The sequence below is a fragment of the Candoia aspera genome, chromosome 1 (genome assembly GCF_035149785.1).
Source record: "Candoia aspera isolate rCanAsp1 chromosome 1, rCanAsp1.hap2, whole genome shotgun sequence".
In the NCBI taxonomy this organism is placed as follows: Eukaryota; Metazoa; Chordata; class Lepidosauria; order Squamata; family Boidae; genus Candoia; species Candoia aspera.
Window position 1 is genome coordinate 145,613,646 of NC_086153.1, and position 20,444 is coordinate 145,634,089.

The following is a 20,444-nucleotide window of genomic DNA, read 5'->3' on the forward strand; positions in this document are numbered from 1 at the left end:
AATAAAATGGTTAATGAAAACAATTAATAGTTTTGGAGAATATTCTGGATATAAAATCAATGTTCAAACAACCAAACATAATTACAAGATTTTTAACGCAATGAGAAATCAATCTTCTGCAGGAAGCTCATTTTGTCAGATGGCTCATTCAGTGAAATACCTTGGTTTAATATCAAAATAACTACAGGTAGTCCTCATTTAGCAATCACAATTGGGATCAGCAACTCGGTTGTTAAGCAAAGCAGTTCCTAAGTGAAACTGCAACTGTGCTTATGATCTTACTACAGCTTTCCTTTGTTTTACAGACCTGCGAAGGTCATAAATATGAAGACTGGACTTGCTTGTAAAGTTACCTTTCCATCACCGTCGTAAGTGGGAATGGTTGCTATACAAGACAGTCACTAAATGTGGACTACCTGCATGTTGAAAGAGACCTTGAAAAGTAGAAGAACTTAAAAGCTTCTTAAAGTGGTTAAGATCAACTGAAATCATAAAAATGAAAGTACTACCCAAGATAAACTATCTATTCCAAGTGGCACCAATCAGAATTTCAGAGAGAACTCTATAAGAATAGCAAGAAACTGTCAGGAAGTTTATACAGAGTTGGAAAAGACCCAGAATCAGAAATGATTCCAAAGAGAGAGGTAGTCTGGTCCCTCCAAATTTTAAACTGTATCATAAAGAAAGCTGCCTGTCATGGATAACAGAATAGATAAATCCCTGAATAGTAGAACGGCAATTATGGAAAGAGCCAGCTTAGCCAATGAACTTCATAGATAATTATGGTACAGAGATACAAAGGAGAATAAAAATTTTAAAGGACATATTATTAGACAAAGTTTGATAAAAGCATGGAATTCAACAAAGGGAATAAGCCCAACGAATCCACCTCTAGCATCTCTCTCAAAAGCTTTTCATGTTGGAGACAACTGCAGCAAAAAAAATATACTTACATATGCAGATATGGTTCACTCAGACTCTACAAACAAATTAAAAACACTGCAAGAAAGCCAGAAGATACCTGGGTTGATGTGCTTACACATTGCTGGAAGTTAAAATCAGATCTCAAGAAGGAAAGAGGGATATTAAGAAAATTTTTTTGAAATGCTCATACAAGACCAACACTATTTGTTAGGGCACATATAGAAACTTTTACTTAGATATGATACAGAAAGGGAACAGACAAAAATGGATAAAATAGATGCAAATTTTTAAAGAAACAGTTACAACACAACAGTGGGAAGAATTATGAACTAAATCCATAAAATTTACACCAAGTTACAACTTGAAGGAAAATTGGTACAAAATCTTCTATAGCTGGTATACAACTCCATCAATATTATCTAAGATAGACAAATCATACCATAATAAATGTTGGAAATGTCATGAAACAAAAGGAACATTTTATCACATGTAGCGCATGTAAAAAAACCTCAAAAGTACTAGAAAGATATACGTAGCACAATGCAGAAAATTTTGGAATTTAAATTTGAAACCACAATCTTTAATTAGGTGTATCAGAAAAAATGAACAAGAAACATCATAATCTAATAAGAGATATGCTTGCAGCAGTGAGACTGAATTTTTTTTATCACTGGAAGGATACAATTCTGACAATATCTGACTGGGAACTTAAACTTGGAGAATACACAGCAGTGGCAAAACTAACAGTACGTTTAACCAAAAACATATGGTGAACTGACGTTCCTCCAGAACAGACAAACGCAATGCGGCTGAAAATGGCACCCGAATGCGGGATTTGGGCTGCTGAAATCTCTCTGGAGTAAGGAGAGATTGCAAGATTACCCGTATGTACCCTGTACAGCTGGGTTTTTTTTTTTTTTGGTGAACAGATGGCAGGAACTGCATTTTTGCAGTTGGTGGGAATTGCAGGATTTCATCATGCTTATAGGTGCTAATGTCACCTATATGGACTTTAAGTTTGACCAAGGCTCATCTCTTAATCAATCTGGATTTAATCCCCCCCACTTTAGCTTTTTTTTTTTTTAAAGATTGAGAACCTTCAAACTGGCAAGTTCTATTGGTGAGTTTCCTTCAATCCTTTAAAAAAAAAAGTTTAATTACAAGTGTAAAGTTTAATAACAAATTTTTTGGGGGGGGAATATACAGTAAAAGGATGATTATTGTTGGCTTTAGAAAGCTTTAAATGAATTACAGGCTCAGATGGACTTGATTTAAAACTTTGAAGTTAACTGAAAGGAGCCTCTCTTGTGGGAAAATCTGTGTGTATACTTTGAAACTGATAAGACGACTTTGAAGATTGGACACTGGAGGGCGCCAAATAGCTACCTTAAAAGAAATGTTTGATGAATGGGTGCAGGAAATCTTAAGAGTTACTTAACTCTGTATTAGAATCAGAAGATGTTATTTACAGGTGGATTTAAAAATTTAAAAAAATTTAAAAAAAAACCTACAAGAAACAGATGGAATAATGGATTTATAAATGAAATTGGATGAAGATTTACAAATTAAAAAAGATATACAAATAATAAATCAGAAGAGCAATGTGGATAATTTTCCTAAATTGGATTTACAAAAGGGATTTGCTGGAGTTGCCACATTGGAATTACAAAAGGGGCCTGACAAAGATAACAAGAACTTTGAGAGAAGAGACGAGAGTATGAGAAAGCAGCTGTTAGAGCAGGCATGTCCAACCTGCAGCCCACGGGCCACATGCGGCCCTAAACAGCTAGTAATGCAGTCCCCCCAAATCGTAAACTTGTGCTTGAGTGCAGACTGAGTAGGTAGAAACAATGGAACGCTGCATAGGGGAGGGGGCAGTGCAGTGCTAAGGCCGCCGCCACCCACTACACACGTCAGCTTGTGGCGACTTGGCATTATATATAATATTTCAACCTACCTACACGTGTTCTGTGATGACAAGCATTTATTGTTATTAAGTAGACATGTAATTTTTCTTATTTGATTATTAAACTTTGCGTAGTTTATTTGCCTACCTAACAATTTACAATGGGCTTGTTGTGTTATTTCTTAAAAAATATATTTATTCCTAAATAAATTTATTCCAGCATGGCTTCAACATCGTTTCAACAGAAAACAGAACCCAAAAAAGAAAAATTGCAGATGAAGGAAGAGTATTCAACAAAAAATGGACAGATGAGTACATTTTTGTCAAGACAAATACTAAGGCACTATGCTTAATTTGTAGGGAAAACGTGTCAGTTTTCAAAGACTACAATTTGAAAAGGTATTATATGGAAAAACATGCTGCCAAATTTGAAGCATATCAAGGAATTTGTCATAAAGACAAATTAGCAGAACTGAAAAAAAAATCTGTCTCCATTTTTTTTTTAAAGTCACAACTCAAAAGGACTCTATTATAAAAGCTAGTTATTTGGTAGCAAGTCGGATTGCAAAAAAATCAAAACCATTTACTGATGGTGAGTTTATTAAGCAATGTATGGAAAACGTGGCAAATATAATTTGTCCTGATAAAAAAAGTGATTTTTCTATAATCAGTGTGTCTCACCGGACTATAGCCAGGCGAATTGAAGAAACAGGAAAATCTATCGAAAGTGGTTTGAAGAGTAAAGCTGCTAATTTCAAATTTTATGCTTTGGTGATGGATGAAAGTACTGACGCTACAGATATGGCTCAACTTGCCATTTTTATTAGAGGTATTGATAACGAATATAATGTCACTGAAGAAATGGCTTCTTTGGTGCCATTAAAAGACACAACTAAATCTCTTGATTTGTACAAAGCAGTAAAAATGACATTAAAGAGATTTTCTTTAACCATTGTCAACATGTCTGGTATATCTACTGATAATGGTTGGTAAAAGTGAGGGACTTACAAAATTGATAGAAGATGATGCAAGTGCCACCGGCAACTCACGTTTGATGAGTCACTGCATTCTACATCAAGAAAATTTATGCATGAAAGCTTCAAAAATGGATAATGTCATGCAAATTGTCATCAAAGCAGTGGATTTCATAAGGGCCACGGGATTGAATCATTGCCAGTTCCAGGAGTTCCTTAAAAGTATGGATGCTGATTATGGGGACATCTTTTACTCTTCTGAAGTACGGTGGCTAAGTTGGGGTAAAATGCTGAAAAGATTTTATGATTTGCGAAATGAAATCAAGTCGTTTATGGAATCAAAAAGAAAATTTGTGCCAGAACTTGAAGATGAAAAATGGCTCACAGATTTAGCCTTTTTGGTGGATTTGGCCACTCATTTAAATGAGTTAAACTTGTGTCTTCAAGGTGAAAACCAACTTACCACTACAATGTTTCAAACCATAACAGCGTTTGAAATGAAACTTAAAGTATGGCAAGCTCAAGTTCTGGAAAATAATTTTATACATTTTAATACATTCGCTAAACACAGTCCTGTGAACAGCGAGAAATATGCAGCCTTTTATTTTCGGTTTGATACAGAAATTTGAGAACAGGTTTCAAGATTTCCAGAAAAATCATGAATATTTTGGTATGTTTTTGACTCCATTTCCAGTCGACATAACTACATTACCTCCAAAGTTTCAAACGGAATGCAAAGAGTTGCAATCAGACATTCAGCTCAAAGAAAAATTTGATCATGTCTCTCTACTGGACTTTTAGAAGACCTATCTTCCTATCCCTCGCTTCACAATCACGCCTTATTCACGACATCGCTATTTGGCAGCACGTACATTTGTGAGCAACTATTTTCAAGGATGAAGCACAGGAAGAGTAAAATTAGAATTAAAATTTCTGACGAGCATCTTGAGAACTCACTGAGAATCACAACCACTTTCATCAAACCAGACATTGATGCATTAGTTTCACACAAAAAAAAGGTCAAATATCCCTCTAGTTGTATGTTGCCCTCTTTTTAAAAATTTTGTAATAAAAAATATAAAAAAATAAATGAAGTTTTATTACTTATATACATTAACTATATTATATATTTTATGTGTGGCCAAGACAATTTCTCTTCACTCAATGTGGCCCAAGGAAGCCAAAGGTTGGACACCCATGTGTTAGAGCTTTCTTTGAGGAATTTAAAGATCTTTGAGAGAAAGAAGAAAAAATACAGACTTGGTTTATTTGATCAAGGTTAAAATAATGGGTTGCTATTTCTGGTGATGTTTAATGGTTTTCTGATTGGTACTGGATGATGATGATAGTTATTTCTGGTAATGTTTAATTGTTTTTTGATTAGGACTGTGACTATCTGAAGAGAGCAAATGACAGGGGAGTTCTGTTTAAATAGAAATGGAGATATAAATATAAAAGGAAGAATTCAAATTGGGTGTAATAGATAAAGTTTGTAATACTTATGTTGTTATTTCTGATAACCCTTACTGGACTTTTGCTGATTTAATATGGAGAGATGTGGTTTTAGAGATGGGCTTATAGAAAATGGGGTGAGATATGGAATGAAGAGGTGTTTGGTTGTATTTTAAGAGTTAGTGATAAGTTGTTAATGTTGATTATATTTGCTGGGGATGAAGGAGGAGGTTTCTTTTTCTTTTTCTGCACTTTTTAATTTTTTAAATATATTTCTGTACTATGTTGTACTAGTTTTATCTGTATAATATAATCTTTAATAAAAATTATTGGAAATAAAGAAGTTTAACCAAATTTAAGCAAGAATGGTTCCCATACATACAATACACGGCACAGCATGGCAAATATAATCACTTACCATCATGCTTCTAAGGGGCTTAAATGTCTACAATACTGTAAATCAACAGATATACCAAGAAGGGGAAGTTAGAAACCCAATAGTTCTTTTTTCCTTTTTCTCTCCCTCTTGTTTATTTATTTATGTATTTGGTGTTTTAATTCTTGCTAAATCTGTATTGCTTCTCTATTTTTTCCTTTTATTAACATTACACACACATACACACACACTTTGATACAATCTGCAGGAGCCTCTTTTTTAATGTTATTTCAACTCTGGATGAAAAAGTCAAATAATTTTATGCTTGCAATATCAGCATCCTAAATTGTAATTAATACTGATAGAATATTTCTTTACCTTCTTTTTTATTTCTAATACTAAGTTATCTAAATAATAAATGTCAATATATTTTAATTAATATTGTATAAATATCATTGTATTGAAATAATATAATGTATCAGGACAACAATATAATAAACAATAATACAAGAAAACAATATAACAAAAAGGAAAAAAAATTAAAAAATAGAGGGGATGGGAAACCATACACAAACAACATGAATCATTATCCTATTCACCAAAAAAGGTGAATTCCTTAAAGATGCAAATATAGGGAGGAGGATCTGTCCCTACACTTTCCAAACATTTATTTAGTACCATACGACAGACAAAAAAGTAAAAAAGTATGTTCCATTTGTTCAACATTTCCTTTCAATCCACCAGTTGCGTTCTTTAGCAGTGTTAATAGATTTATTTATGGCTTGAAGTGCCAAGCTTGCGCTCTCCCACCTTCTTCTACTCATTTCTAGATAAGTGCAGAGATTCTAAACTGCAGAATGACTGAACTTTTTCCTCTTATTTAATATGATGTAGCATAAGATTTTTCTATCTAATTATGTATGCACTCTATAATCTTATCCCTCTGTCTATGTATTGTTCTATTTCTGCACTCTGTCTACTTCCTTATTTAGAATTAAGGAAGGGGTTATAAATTACAGATACTGGCACCAATTTTCCCTGTTAGGCTGGCAACTGGCTTTTCTCTGAGTGGAAAATTTTGATTTTCTACCCTCTTCAATCCTTGGAGCATCATTGGCACAGGGCAGACCACACCCCACGATGCATGTTCCTAATCATTCAACACTCTTTTCTGAATTGAGCCCAAAACTCTCTGCATCAATCTCCTCCAGATCTGTCATTGAACTAATTAACACTGCCTAAGCCAATTCAGCTATATCAGCCCACATTTTTCTTCTTCCTATTCTTTATTAATACCATAATCTTCAACAGCCAGAGCTGCCTAGGTTCATTTTAGTTGCCAACCACTTTGCACCTCTCTTCAAGTTCTCTCCCAGTTCCAGTTATCCTTCCCAGAGTTCTTTTAGTAATTTAAGATTCCACCCCCGAGGCCAACCCAATAGCTCTTCCTCCTCCTGCAGGAACATCTTCCTATAGGAAACTCTACCAGCTTCTCCTTATCAGCAAAATTGTCACAAAGCATTTGTTTGGGTTTCTGTGTAGATATGTGAACTGCCATCAGGAATCTATGGCTGAATCCAGGCTGTCATAAAATGAATTCTGAGGTTATAAAGGTCTATGTCAATTACACTGGGCTACACCGATCCAAATAAGGTTGTTGACTAAATATGGGTAACTTATTGTAATCAACTTAAAGGAAAATGTTTATTAAGAATAAAATCAGAAGTGCCCAAATACTTTGCATCAACTGGCAAGAACAGTAGAGCAAGAAACAGGTTTACTTATGAGCAACTGGGAGGCAGATGCGAGTAGAATCTTTGTCTTCTTCAGACTTAAATGATATCTTTCTCCATCTAGAAGATGGGACAATGTGAAAAGAGACCTGGAGAAGCCCTATGACAGCCTGGCCTGTAGTTATGATCAAGGGTTCACCTGGAATTAGTATTTAAAAATATATATGATCCACAAGTATAGAATAAGTTTAAGAAAACTGGGGACAAATCGTATGCAATTTTGTCATTTGAATCAGCCTTCCAGTCAGCAGCTTCCCAAATAACAAACTCCCTTAAGTCTTACGGAAATCACTTATGCCTAACAAAAAAATAATGTGACTATTTATAGGTTAAGGGAGCAAGTAAGATGATACAGCCTCATGTGGCACAGAGTGGTAGGCAGCAGTACTGCAACCGAAAACTCTCCCCACGACCCGAGTTCGATCCCAGTGGAAGCTGGATTCTCGGGTAGCCCGCTCAGGTCGACTCGGCCTTCCATCCTTCCGAGATCAGTAAAATGAGGACCCAGCTTGCTGACAACTGGAGAAGGCAATTGCAAACCATCCCACTAGAGTCTGCCAAGAAAACATTGTGAAAGCAGCATCCCCCCAAGGGTCAGGCATGACTTGGTGCTTGCACAGGGGACCTTTCACCTTTCACAGCAAGTAAGATGATGCCATCTGTTTGATTATGGATTTTAATCCAAGAATGACTTAATCTTTGTTCTCAAATGTCAGGTTTAATCCATTTTATCAGATGTTATCAGTTTATAATTTTCAAATAACTTTTCTTTCAACTAAATACTGAAGATAGTCATATGCTCCTTTCCCCTGCCCCATCCTAATATTCTGACATCATTCAAAGGGAAGACAGTAAATTCCTGCATCTGGCTTAGTTTTCCTGCTGTGGAGTGAACATGGGACTTGGGAATCCAAGAAAAAAAGGAATTGGCAAACCAAATTAAAATCTTGGTTAGAATTACTTCCTCATATCTGATATAGACACAATAGAACATGTAAGTCTCAACAGCAGGACAGAATACTGTGATGTGCTATCTGTAGCAATTCTGACATTTGAAAATCAAGAGGAACAATTTGAACGTTTTAATTTTCTAACTTGGCTGGTTTATACCTATTATGAAATAAAAGCAAATGTTCTTAAAATATGCAATACTATAATTTGTCTGATCATAGTATTGCCTTACCTGCTAATGTAGCTGCTGCAGCCAAGCCTGCTGCTGTATATGGGTCAGCACCTGGTGGAGCAGCACTGATAATATAGGGATTTGGCACAAAAGCAGCTGGAGCCAAGCCTGCCGAAAATACACCTGTTACAGTAACAAAAGGTTCAATTTCACCAAAAACAGACACCACACACAGTGTTGTACCACACAAGTTTTTAAAATGCTAGCTTTACAAGTTTGATATGATTTCAGAGAATATTGATAGAAAATTAGAAATGCTTTAATTGTAGCTGACAATCTCATTTTCTGTGCTAACATTAAAAATTCAGTATGTAAAATATATAATATGCAAATATAAAGCATTTTATAAGCTCATTTTACACTTGAACATACATTCCAACAAAACATTTTTATCTTGTTGCAATATGACTCTCCTTCACACTTTTGCAATCCGCATTATAAAGCACAGAAGTCCAAGGTTGATATACAATATTTTGCAGGTAGAAAGCAGTTCACGCAGTACGTATTTTTCTCTCTTCCTGTACTGCTACTCCACCACTACTAATCACCTGCATCTACTAAAGATCAAGTGGAAGAATCTGGCACTTCTCATGAAAAGTTGCCAATTTTAGATAATTCCTTCCCTTCTACTGCAGCAGCTGAAGACGCAGCTAACCATGTTTGGTTGTTGTTGTTTATTCGTTTAGTCACTTCCGACTCTTCGTGACTTCATGGACCAGCCCACGCCAGAGCTTCCTGTCGGTCATCAACACCCGCAGCTCCCCCAGGGACGAGTCCGTCACCTCTAGAATATCATCCATCCACCTTGCCCTTGGTCGGCCCCTCTTCCTTTTGCCCTCCACTCTCCCTAGCATCAGCACCTTCTCCAGGGTGTCCTGTCTTCTCATTATGTGGCCAGAGTATTTCAGTTTTGCCTTTAATATCATTCCCTCAAGTGAGCAGTCTGGCTTTATTTCCTGGAGTATGGACTGGTTCGATCTTCTTGCAGTCCAAGGCACTCTCAGAATTTTCCTCCAACACCACAGTTCAAAAGCATCTATCTTCCTTCGCTCAGCCTTCCTTATGGTCCAGCTCTCACAGCCATATGTTACTACGGGGAACACCATTGCTTTAACTATGCGGACCTTTGTTGTCAGTGTGATGTCTCTGCTCTTAACTATTTTATCGAGATTTGTCATTGCTCTTCTCCCAAGGATTAAGCGTCTTCTGATTTCCTGACTGCAGTCAGCATCTGCAGTAATCTTCGCACTTAGATGTTTGGTTAAGACCTATCAATCCTATGGACAGTCTTTTGTAGAGGAAACAAGAGGCCATTTGCAGTTGGGGAAAAAAAAATCTGTTGTACAAATTTCTGCTTGGGAACATTAGCAAAAATCCTAAAATACTTCTACTAAATCTATGTATATAAAAATATCAAGTTACCTACACCAGCTGAAATCCAGAAGCTTTTCATCACAAACGTTTTAAAAGATCTCACCTATATGTGGTTGCTGTGCTGCTGCCAGTGCATACTGTTGTTGTTGCGCTGCTGTTAACTGCTGGACAGTAAGAGGATTAGTCCTCTGAAATATCTAAGGAAAAAACAACAAACAAAAGTGATTTCATTTTTTGAAGGAGCCACATGTTACGATGTAACAAATACACTTTCTGCAGTCCTACTTTAATTTATAGGACTGGCCCATTATTATTCAATGGAGTTCTACGCATAGGATGTTCAACACTGTGGATTTTAAATTTAAATAGAAATAATTCTTCAGGGGTATTATGGAAGAATTACACATTATAACAAACACAGAACTACTACCAGAAATGACAAATCTGCATGGCATGTTTCTTCTTTCACTTTAATATGTTGTAAAATCTAGCAGGCAGCAGAAGTTCAATTATCTTGAATATGCTACAACTGGGACACTACGCATAATGTTGACCTATAAATTATGATGCATAAATGACAATGGCTGGGTTTATACAAAAGCTAAGAGATCATTGTATGAATTCAGCTAGTGTCTTCCCTTGGTGTGGAACTGATATAGGGTAGGACGTTTTGTTACTGGGGAAATAACATATATACATATATGTAAATGTAAATATTCCCTTCTCACCCCTGTGGGTGGTACGTGTCTTCCTCAACCTCGGGTCCTCTGCCAGAGGCCTGGGAGTTTGAGGGTTCTGCGTAGTCTCTTGGCTGTTCCTAGCACTGCACTCTTCTGGACAGAGAGCTCTGATGTTGTGCCTGGGATCTGTTGGAGCCACTCTCCCAGCTTGGGAGTCACAGCCCCAAGTGCCCCTACCACCACTGGGAGCACTTTGGCCTTCACTTTCCACATCCTCTCTAGTTCCTCCTTCAGGCTCTGGCACTTCTCCAGCTTCTCATACTCCTTCGTGATGTTGCTGTCACTTGGCACCGCTACATCTATCACCACCGCTGTCTTCTGGTCCTTGTCTATTACCACAATATCCAGTTGATTGGTCAGTACCTGCCTGCCCATCTGGATCTGGAAGTCCCACAGGATCTTAGCCCTGTCATTCTCCATGACCTTCTGTGGAATCTCCCATCTGGACTTGGGAGGGTCTAGCCCATACACTGAGCAGATGTTCCTGTACACAACGCCAGCTACTTGGTTGTGCCGTTCAGTGTATGCTGTTCCTGCCTGCATCTTACACGCTGCCACTATGTGTTGGACTGTCTCTGTGGCCGCTCTGCACAGTCTGCACCTTGGTCCTGTCTAGTGTGGTAGACCCCTGCTTCTATGGATCTGGTGCTTAGTGCCTGTTCTTGTGCTGCTACGATCAGTGCCTCAGTGCTGTCTTTTAGTCCAGCCCTTTCCAGCCACTGGTAGGATTTCCCAATGTCAGCCACCTCAGCTATCTGTTGATGGTACATCCCATGCAGGTCTTGTCTTGCCACGGCATTTCCTCTGCTTGATCTTCCTTCCATGTCTGCTGCTGCCTCAGGCATTCTCTCAACAGCTCATCTTTAGGTGCCATCTTACTGATGTACTCCTGGATGCTCTGGGTTTCATCCAGGACAGTGGCTTGCACACTCATCAGACCCCACCCTCCCTCTTTCCACCTGGTATACAGTCTCCAGGTGTTGGACTTGGGGTGGAAGCCTCCGTATATTGTGAGGAGCTTCTGGGTCTTCACATCAGCAGCCTCCATGTCCTCCTTTGGCCAGCTCACTATACCAGCAGGGTATCTGACGACTGACAGGGCATACATGTTGATGGTGTGGATCTTGTTCTTCCCATTGAGCTGGTTCTTTAGGACCTGTCTTATCTGTTGGTGGTACTTGGATGTTGCTGTCTTCCTTGCCTCCTCATTGTGATTCCCATGAGTCTGTGGGATACCAAGGTACTTGTAGCTGTATGTCTGCTGTGTGGCCTGCTGGTAGTTCCACCCCATCAGTCTTAACTACCTTCCCTCTCTTTACTACCATCCAGCCACACTTCTCCAATCCGAATGACATCCCAATGTCCTCACTGTAGATCCGTGTCAAGTGGATCAGTGAGTCGATGTCTCGTTCACTCTTAGCATACAGCTTGATGTCATCCATGTAGAGAAGGTGGCTGACAGTTCCACTCTTGAACTTGTATCTGTATCCAGTTCTTGTGATAATCTGGCTGAGGGGTTCCAGCCCATGCAGAACAGCAGTGGGGACAGTGCTGTTGGACAGACCTTGGTATATGCCACACTTGATGGCCACTTGTGCAAGCTGCCTTGAGTTGACTTCCAGTGTTGTCTTCCACAGTCCCACTGAGTTCTTGAGGAGGTCCTGAGTGTCCTGTTGACTTTGTATAGTGCCAGGCATTCACAGATCCATGTATGTGGCATCGAGTCATAGGCTTTCCTGTAGTCAATCCAGGCTGTGCTCAGATTGGTTTGTGTAGACCTTGGGTCTCGGGCAACTGCTCTATCTATGAGCAACTGGTGTTGGAGCCTCTGGTGTTCTTCCCAATGCCCTTCTGAGCTGTGCTCATGTACTGGCCTATATGGTCCTGCAGCTTGGTGGCTATGATGCCTGATAGGACTTTCCATGTTGTGAGGAGGCAGGTTATTGGCCGGTAGTTGGATGGTGTTGTTCCCTTGTTGGGGTCTTTCATGATTAGCACTGTCCTACCTTGTGTTAACCAGTCTGGGTGGGAGCCTGCTGCTAGCACTTGGTTCATCTGTGCTGCTAGGCTTTCATGCACTGCTGTCAGTTTCTTTAGCTAGTAGGTGTAGATCATGTCCAGGCCAGGTGCTGTCCAGCTCATGTTCTTGACCCGCTGTTGGATGTCTGCTACTGTTATGGTAACTGGTTCCTGCTCTGGGAGATTTCTGTGGTCTGCTCTCAGGTCCTGCAGCCACTTTGCACTGGTGTTATGTGTCTTCTCTTTCTCCCATGTGTTCTTCCAGTACTGTTCAGTTTCTGCTATTGGTGGCTCTGCTGTTACTGTGTTGTTGCACTGCAGTTGGGAGTACACCTTGGATGGTTCTTTGGCGAACAAGGCATTTATCTTCTTGGCCTCTGCTTCTCTAGTGTATCTCCTTAGCCTGGTAGACAGTGCTGTGAGCCTTTGTTTAGCAGTCTCTAGGGCTTCAGATGGAGTCAGGCCCTTGTATTTTTTCAGTAGCCAAGTCTTATCCTTAATCTCCACACCCTTCTGTAGTTCCACAACTTCTCTCCGAGTTGCCTTGATCTTAGCCTCCAACCTCATTTTCCAGGAGGGGTATGTACTCCTGTTCTTCTTGATCATGCAGCCAAGCATCTCCAGGATTACAACAGCTGTAGCGTATACTAGTTCATTGGTTTGAGTTATAGTGGTAGTAGGGATTGTCGTGAGGGCTCTGTTGGCATCTTCTAGCATACTATCTGATGGTACTTCTCCACTGAGCCTTGGTAATTGGTCTTGAGAGTTGACAGTTGCTAGTTTATCCATGATCTTTTGCCTCATATCAGCTGCTGTGCTCTGTAATGGAGGGGGTGGCAGTGATGTTCCAGCTTCAGTTGTGGAGTGCACCTCCAGTTGTTCTTCTGGGTTTTCTTGAATCTGGGATATAATGTGTAGTTGGTCTATCTCAAGTTGTGAGAGCAGCTTCCTCTTCACAATGTTGAAGCGTTGGGTAACTAGCTGTTTCTCAGTCAGTGTGGATGCAGGTCCTCTATCCAACCATAATTCCCTCACACGTTTCATATATCCCCTCTCATTAGGTCTGTTGTGGTAGCATTCCATCAATTCCAGATTCTCTTGTCTCGTCCATGTATGCTTTGTTCCAGTAGCCCATTTATTGTCAGATTGTCCTGGTTCCCCAACATCTGATGCAGACCTTGTTAATCTGGGCGACATCCGAGCCAGCATGATTCTCTTAGTTCTTGTCACTCTCATATTTGAGGTAGGCAGGTGAAGCGTTAAGGGGTCTTTGCCCAAGGACCCCTACTGGTAAGGTCGGTACAGCTGGATATGTATGTTTGTGTGTATATCTATATCTGTATGTGTATCTATCTTTATATCTGAGAGCCAGTTTGGTGTAGTGGTTAAGGCAATGGGCTAGAAACCAGGAGACTGTGAGTTCTAGTCCCGTCTTAGGTATGAAAGCCAGCCAGGTAACCTTGGGCCAGTCACTCTCTCTCAGCCCTAAGAAAGAGGCAATGGCAAACCACTCCTGAAATCTTGCCAAGAAAACTGCAGGGCCTAATCCAGGCAGTTGCCAAGGATCAGACACAATTGAACAGACAGACAGACAGAGACAGACATACATACATAAAAATAAATAAATAAATAACACACACACACACACACACACACCACCAGCAGCAGCAATAAAAACAGATGTAAGAACTTTAGGAAGTTTCCATGTTTAGTTGAAACCTGTAACTTATATAATGTTGTAATTCCAACCATTAATGTGGCTATAAAAATACTAACCTGTTGTTGCGAATTGTAATCAAAGAGTCCCACAGTAGCTCCTGAAGAATCCATTTGTACCTGATTTCCAGGATAATCAAACTGCAGAGAATCAAGACCCACTTGTTCCATAGCATCCAAATTCTGAGATTCAGAGTTTGAAAATTCCTCCACCAGTGGCTTGTGAGTTGAAGGATTGGAAAGGGAAGACAAGCCTTCAGCAACGTTAGGGTTAGGACCTAGACGCTCAGTTACTTCAGTTGGGGATGCTTGTCGGCTTCCAGGAGTACGACTGCTTAGAAAAAAAATGAAAAACAGCAGTCAGTTTTTATAAAAACAATTGCCTAAAACGATGTTGAAAAACTTCATGCATGAAAAGACTGTCATGCCACAACAAATTTTTGTTGTTTGATTTACAAGAAAATGGCAAACAATTGTTCTATATGGTAGTTAATGTTGAAGTTGTTTGAGAATTAAATGTATCTATAATTTTATGTTAATTGATCATTCAAATAATTGAGTGCCAAACAACAAATGTTACTTTCAGAAGCAATAAAATGTTAATAGCCAACGCAAAAATTAGCATGTTTGAATGATTAATGCCCAGAAAAGAAGCACTATTAGAATATATATTCCCAGCAATGTACTGCTAACCATATCTAAAGAAAATGGATAATCCTATGAAAAAATAACCATTATTTTCCCATTTTCTTAATTTCCTAAAAGTTTCATTTTACTTTTGCCTATGATAAATATAGTTACAGCTAATGTTTGTGATCAAAATTGACGGATATTGCTTTCTATGGTTAGGGTAAGCATGTGGTAAAATTAACATGCATTTGCTGGTAAAGTTTGAACAAGCCAAGTCATGAAGCAGCAAATAGTTGCTCAGGAGTTCCTTGTAACAGCATCAGAAATGCTTAACAAATATGTTATAACAGGAAGCTCAGACTCTGTTTAAAAGAGCAGATCCACAGTTGGGGGGGGGGAGCATGCTTGGCAGGATATGGAAGCTCCAGCTTCAAAGCCAACTTCATGGTAAATCTTAAAGGGCAGCATTAGAGAAATCCTTTTCTGAATCAATTACACAGCAGGCCTGTATGAGCTGTAACTGTAAAATTTCCTTTACACTGAAAAAGATACGTAACTGATTACTGTTTCTCCTTAAACATTTCAGGCAAAACTGTATTTTGAAGATAAAATGAAGAAACTACTGTAGTCTTTTATTTAAAACACACCTGGATTTTTGCATAAGATTTATATCGAACAATTTTCAGCAGTCAGAAACAACGTACATCCTTCATTTGGAAACATATTCAAGAACTGCCAGGCCACAGACAGGTGATTTGGAAAGTACTGTCTCTCTGGCCACTTACCGGAGGAAGAAGCCACCGTGCTCCTCTTACAAGAGGAAGAGCTTTTATGGTTAAGAATGCTGTGTGAACACAGAGTAAGAAGGCCTGCTGGAACCATGGACTCCAACCCCCATTCAGTGAAGGAATCCAAATGAAAGTGTCCCAGAAATATGGCTGTCTGGCGCCGTCCCTACTGACCTTCCAGAAACCCTTAAAAACATGGGATCCCATGATAATGAAGAGCCCATAAGATGGTTGCAGTGTACATGAGATTTTGATGCATTCTCCCCTGATCTTGTTTATATTTTGTTCTGGCTATTTAAGATTTGTTTTTAATTGTTTTAATTGGACCTTTCCACCCCTTACAGTTCTGTACACAGTCCTTCAAAACATACAGATTTGGGGTCACTTTCCCCTCTTTCTCTTCTTGAACTTCCCAGGAAAACATCTGTTAGCTCTCCCTGTTCACATATCCATGCACCAAAGAAACACAATATATACATTTTTCTGATTTCTGATTATCATTTGAGTTGGCCTCTCTTCGTACCAAACTGCTAATACGTCTGCCAGAATTCAACAAAGTGAACACTGTTCAGCAGAGTATTTTCCATTATTATACACAAACTAACCTAGCTACGATATTTGTTGTACAGGTAATCCTTGGTTAATGACCACTCATTCAGCGACTGTGCAAAGTTACAACAGCACTGAATGAGTGGTACTTATGGCTAGTCCTCGAAGTTCCGGCCGTCCCAGCACCCCTGTGCTCACATGATCGTGATCTGGGTGCTTGGCAACTGGTTTGCACTTACAATGACTGTAGCATCCCATGGTCACATGATCGCCATTTGCGACCTTCCCTGCCAGCTTCCCACAAACAAAGTCAATGGGGAAGCCGGCAGGGAAGGTTGCAATTGCTCTGTTAAGTCTCCCCCAGCCAGCAGCAGCCACCCCCGGCCCGGTTGCCCACGCACCCTCCCACAGCCGGCAGCAGCCATTAACTTGCCCACCAGCCTGCTTGCAAGCCACATGGGACTTGTAACTTCCTGCTGGCTTCCCCACTGACTTTGCTTCTTGGAAGCTGGCAGGAAGTTGGGAGGAGGTCCTCACTCAACAACCTGCAGTCCTCACTTAACAATGGCAACAGGGACTGCTGGGATTGCCATCACTAAGCAATGCGGTCACATGACAGCATGCTCTACAACTGTATTGTTTAGCGACAGAAATTCCAGTCCCAATTACCACTGTTAAGTGAGGACTACCTGTATGGTCGAAAGGAAACATGACCAGGCAGTTAAAGATCCTATCTGGATACATACATATAAGTAGAACTGAACAACCAGCTTTGAAAAATCAATGCAGAAAACCACAGATCATCCATGAATATAGCCAGAGAAACATGTTAGAGAAATTTAGCTTGATGGTTTAAGCAGGCAGGGGGAAAATATCTTGAAAAGAAAGAGTACAAACTGTAATATTCACAAGTTTCAGTCTACTCTCAAAGATTGGGAATATGCTCTCTACTGTAAATTGAAGACTGACTTACAATTTAAAAGTGGAAACCTTTTGGGGAGGGTTGTTTTGTTCTTTTTTTTTTTAGCAGAAGTGGACAACTTATGGCCTTCTAGATGTTGCTGCTGAACTCCAACTTCCATCAATTAAGTTTAGTAATAGCAACAGGATACCCATCTGTTTTCTAGCCTACACAGATCCCATCAATTAAAACATATTAAACTTAACATGTATAAAGATGGCAGCCATTATGCAAAAATAAAGCAGAAGCTAAATGAAATGCTGAACCTGATACATACACCATTGACTTTTATTTATTGAAAACAGATACATCTCCCCCCCTCCCCAAATCTAAGCCTTACTTAAAATCTTTGCTATCAGCATCCATTCCATTTGGCAAGCCTCTGCCATTTATTTTGGTAACATCGTCATCATCAACTTGTTTAAGATCTCTGCTCTTGTCCTCCTCAAATGGAGAAACCTTGCCTTTCTGGTCTGCTTTCTCAGATCCATCTGTTTCAGCTTCTCTAGTACCCTAAGTAAAAAAAAAAACATGTTTGATCTGAATCTAGCAGAAAATAAATATAGCACCCACAGTGTAACATTACCAAATCTAACTAATGTTGTAATGTACCTTGATTGTCAGGTATCATTCTTAGATAAAATATGTTGTCCAGCATATAATATAGCTAGCTTTCAGGATAATATAGAAAAATTAACATTAGCTGAAGTGTAAGTGAGGTGGCTTTTCCATTTGTGAAAGGATTTGGTGATCCAGCAGATTCTAACCCTGTTCATAAGACAGTGAAGAGAGGCACTTTTGGGTACCCCTTTCTCCCTTGTAACACTGACTAGAGTCACATACTATAAAACATATGAAACTAAAATGGCATAAGCTTAAAGAAGCAGTTACAGTTAGACAATCCTGGCAAAATTGTCTTCATCAAATCATGAAGACTTGGAAATCAATGAATGACTGAACAACACTATAACCAAAATGCCATTTAATGCTTGGTGTGTTGTTTTTCCAGACATCTTGCTCCTTCTCATAATGGAAAGCTCCTCTGGAATAAATACAGCTATTTAAAACAACTTATTATGAACAGAAAGCCTTTGAAAAAACTTTGGAGGGCATATGGGAGATCTGTATATAACACTTTATATTACAGATATTATTTTGAAGCCATTTTTCCAAGAGTAGCATGAAACAGTTAAGTATAGAGACATAAATTCTTATTTAGCTACATGTAGTACAGAAAACACATGTTCACAAAACACTGCTTCCAGGAGACAACAAAAATTTAAGTGATTAATCTACTTGTCACTAAATGACATGGCAGAATGAGGAAAATCTAACAGGTAATAATACTGTAGAATAGCCTACAATAACTTTTATTGATACAGTCAAGTTACTTACGAAAGCTCCTTTCCTAAACCGGGAGTCCAATTTATCAGCTGGAGAAGAACTTAGCACATATTCTACCATGCTCACACCAAGGCCACCACTCTCTGATCGAGGAGATAAGACAGCATTTACTTCACTTGTTCCATGAAAAACATGTCCAGGCTTTCTTTGAACCATAATAGGTTGTGACATGGAGTGGTCTGTTTTAAATTTAAAATAGAGACATTAAAATTAATATGCAAGCTAACAAAGCTTAAATCAATGCAGATTTTTAAATCACTGAATGTAAGAACAGTCTTTTCCTGTACAAAACTGTTTAGAAGTGTATTTAGTTTACATAAGGACTTAAACATGTATCACTTACGAGGTGTTGCCCAAGCAGTTTCTCTCCACTCATCACCAAGAAATATCCCTTTTTGTCCATCCTTTGCTGAATCATCTGGTTCCCAAAACTTTTTGGCAGGTAGCAGCTATTTAAAAAAGAAATACATTAAATTTAATTCTTGTGTATTAACAAACAAATGCTTAGGTGTATATGCATAAATTAAGTTTATAGAAAGGAATTTGGAGTTTCTACATTTATCTCTGTTGATATAAATTTATTTATTAAACAATAATGCACTTAATAGACCAGTAATATATTCCATTATATGCTATACTTTTTTATTTACTAAGACAGACATGGGGACCCTGGAGTATGGTAGAGCTGGTGCAGTGGCTGTATTGACTGTCAGATATGGAGAAAATTACCTTGGCTATTAATTTTGTTTTGATTTTATATGATTTTAATATTGCTTTTATTTTTTGGATGGGTTTGCTGGTTTTTATAGTTTTTTGTTTGTGAGCCGCCCAATCTTCTATGGAGATGGACATCTATATTTATATATTTGACATCTATATATATTTGATAAATTAATGAACGTGAACTTGAAATAATTGCTAAATGTACTCCAACCAAATGATAGTACTATAGGTTCAAGAATGGTATACACCCCAACCAGGACACATTCATACCAATTCCTTCACAAAATTGTAGAGTTGGAAGGCACCACAAGGATCATGTAGTCCAACCCTCTGCAGGGCACAGGAAAACCAATTAACCCATCTTCATGAGGTAACTGTTGGTCTCTTTCTTAAAAAAAAAAATCCCCAGAGAGGGAGAATCCATCACCTCCTTAGGCAGACTGTTCTACTGGTGTACAGATCTGTCAGGAAGTTTTTCTTTAAACAAAATTCTGGTAGCTGCAACTTGTACCTATTATTTCTGGTGTTATTTTCTGCAGCAATGGAAATGGTTCCTTGAGTATCTTTCCTATGACACCTTTCCTATGACATGTCTACCCTCCATGTTTTTTACAGGCTAACATCTCAGGTTCTTTCAGCCTGTCGTTAACAGAACCTTTATCTTTGTCAGCCTCTTACGGAGCTGTTCCAACCTGTCAATCTATTTCTGGAAACGTAGAGCCTGGAATCACACAGTACTGCAGATGTGGTCTCACCAGTGTAGAGGAGAGGAAAGGACTTCACATGTGTTTAACAATATTGTGTTCTTCTAACCCAGCCCAGAAGTGAATTAGTCCTAGTAGCTGCCTCACTCTCAGCTGGCTGTTAGTGATTATGCCCAAGTCCTTTTCTGATGTAATGCTTTCAAGCCATAAATCCTGCACCTTGTATGC

At 38.9% G+C, this 20,444-nt stretch overlaps 2 protein-coding genes across 15 annotated transcripts in view; both read right to left on the reverse strand.

Moving 5' to 3' along the window:
• The window catches only part of PUM2 (pumilio RNA binding family member 2), an 84,624-nt gene that overhangs the window by 47,368 nt on the left and 16,812 nt on the right, over nt 1–20,444 (reverse strand). For 7 of the 14 annotated variants that reach the window (XM_063315058.1, XM_063315050.1, XM_063315002.1 and 4 more), the window contains exons 3-8: nt 19,133–19,238; nt 18,781–18,968; nt 17,726–17,898; nt 14,518–14,791; nt 10,086–10,179; nt 8,609–8,731 (exon numbers count right to left, since the gene is read on the reverse strand). In XM_063315058.1, coding sequence (XP_063171128.1) covers nt 8,609–8,731; nt 10,086–10,179; nt 14,518–14,791; nt 17,726–17,898; nt 18,781–18,968; nt 19,133–19,238 — 958 coding nt within the window. The remainder of the gene's footprint in view (nt 1–8,608; nt 8,732–10,085; nt 10,180–14,517; nt 14,792–17,725; nt 17,899–18,780; nt 18,969–19,132; nt 19,239–20,444) is intronic. The other 7 variants (XM_063315087.1, XM_063315080.1, XM_063315010.1 and 4 more) reach the window with 3 other exon arrangements.
• Nucleotides 8,033–20,444, reverse strand: part of LDAH (lipid droplet associated hydrolase) — a 554,138-nt gene continuing 541,726 nt past the window's right edge. Inside the window, exon 8 of the mRNA XM_063315097.1 lies at nt 8,033–8,050. The gene's annotated coding sequence lies outside the window, so the exon portion shown is untranslated. The remainder of the gene's footprint in view (nt 8,051–20,444) is intronic.